The 1,081-nt window shown below is 34.6% G+C and overlaps 1 protein-coding gene across 1 annotated transcript; it reads left to right on the forward strand.

Moving 5' to 3' along the window:
- Positions 1 to 82: 82 nt before the first annotated feature.
- On the forward strand, positions 83 to 760 carry LOC107682724 (complement C1q tumor necrosis factor-related protein 7-like; the record flags this gene model as incomplete). The annotated part of the gene is made up of 5 exons (XM_016478886.1): positions 83 to 140; positions 250 to 303; positions 398 to 433; positions 528 to 563; positions 663 to 760. Coding segments are annotated over 5 exons (282 nt in total), but the record flags the coding sequence as incomplete, so codon positions are not given.
- Positions 761 to 1,081: the final 321 nt, after the last annotated feature.

Raw genomic sequence — 1,081 nt, forward strand, 5'->3', positions numbered from 1 at the left:
TCATTTGAGATTGGCAAATGAAATGCATTGGCATGAATATATATAAATGTTACATAATCATTAAGCAGTAATGCAATATTAGCATGTGTTTGATCTTTGTTCTCTTTGTGTTTGTTCAACAGGTGCTAGTGGTTTACATGGTAATCAACTCTTTCTTTACAAAAAATATTTTAGCGCAATTATGTTATTTTTGTGTTATAAAATAATGACATTAACAAAAAAATAAATAATAATAAAAATTCTGTGCAGGTGAACAAGGCCCTCAAGGCTTCAGAGGTGAACCTGGCCCTGCTGGGCCTAAAGGTGCGTATCACAATGAACACTTGGTATGTTTTCAAAAAGCATTATATAAACAAAATCCGAATGCTTATAGATTTAAAAAAAAAAATCTTTACAGGTGAAAGAGGTCTCTCCGGTCCACCTGGAATTAAAGGTTTGTAACCAATTATATGTCAGCCTGAAATACAGTATCCAGTTCGTTAGTATAGTCAATGTGAATTCATGTAAAATTATGTGTGTTGTATCAGGTGATCATGGTGATAGAGGAGAAAATGGAATGCCAGGTGTGTATGTTTATACTGAGCCATATCAAAGAACTTTATTCATTTGTGCCATGTTTACAAATATTTAATTCATTGTTAAATCACTGTACCCTTTGTCAGGTGTTCCTGGTGCTGCAGGACGACAAGGGCCATCTGGTGAGAAAGGAGCTAAAGGATCAGCAGGTGATTCATCTGACAAGGAACAGACACAAACCTGAGATTTTTGGCTTTTTGCCATTTTATTGTTAGAATAGGGAGAGAACAGACATGTGATAGGCAGAAGAGTGTGGAGGGGGATCAGCAAATTCAAAACTCAAACCTAAGTCCAATTCGGGTTGCCTGTATATAAGCATTACATGCATACAGGTGGACATCAGACAGAGCTATATTTTTAACCGTGACGTGTTAACCAAAAAAAATTATGTTTCAAATAAATGTTGTCATTTAAACTGTCTATTCATCAAAGAATCCTGAAAAAAATGTATCACAGTTTACACAAAAATATTAAGCAGCATGACTGTTTTCAACATTGATAATAA

This window comes from Sinocyclocheilus anshuiensis, unplaced genomic scaffold (genome assembly GCF_001515605.1).
Source record: "Sinocyclocheilus anshuiensis isolate Anshui unplaced genomic scaffold, SAMN03320099.WGS_v1.1 C32529246, whole genome shotgun sequence".
Taxonomy (NCBI): domain Eukaryota; kingdom Metazoa; phylum Chordata; class Actinopteri; order Cypriniformes; family Cyprinidae; genus Sinocyclocheilus; species Sinocyclocheilus anshuiensis.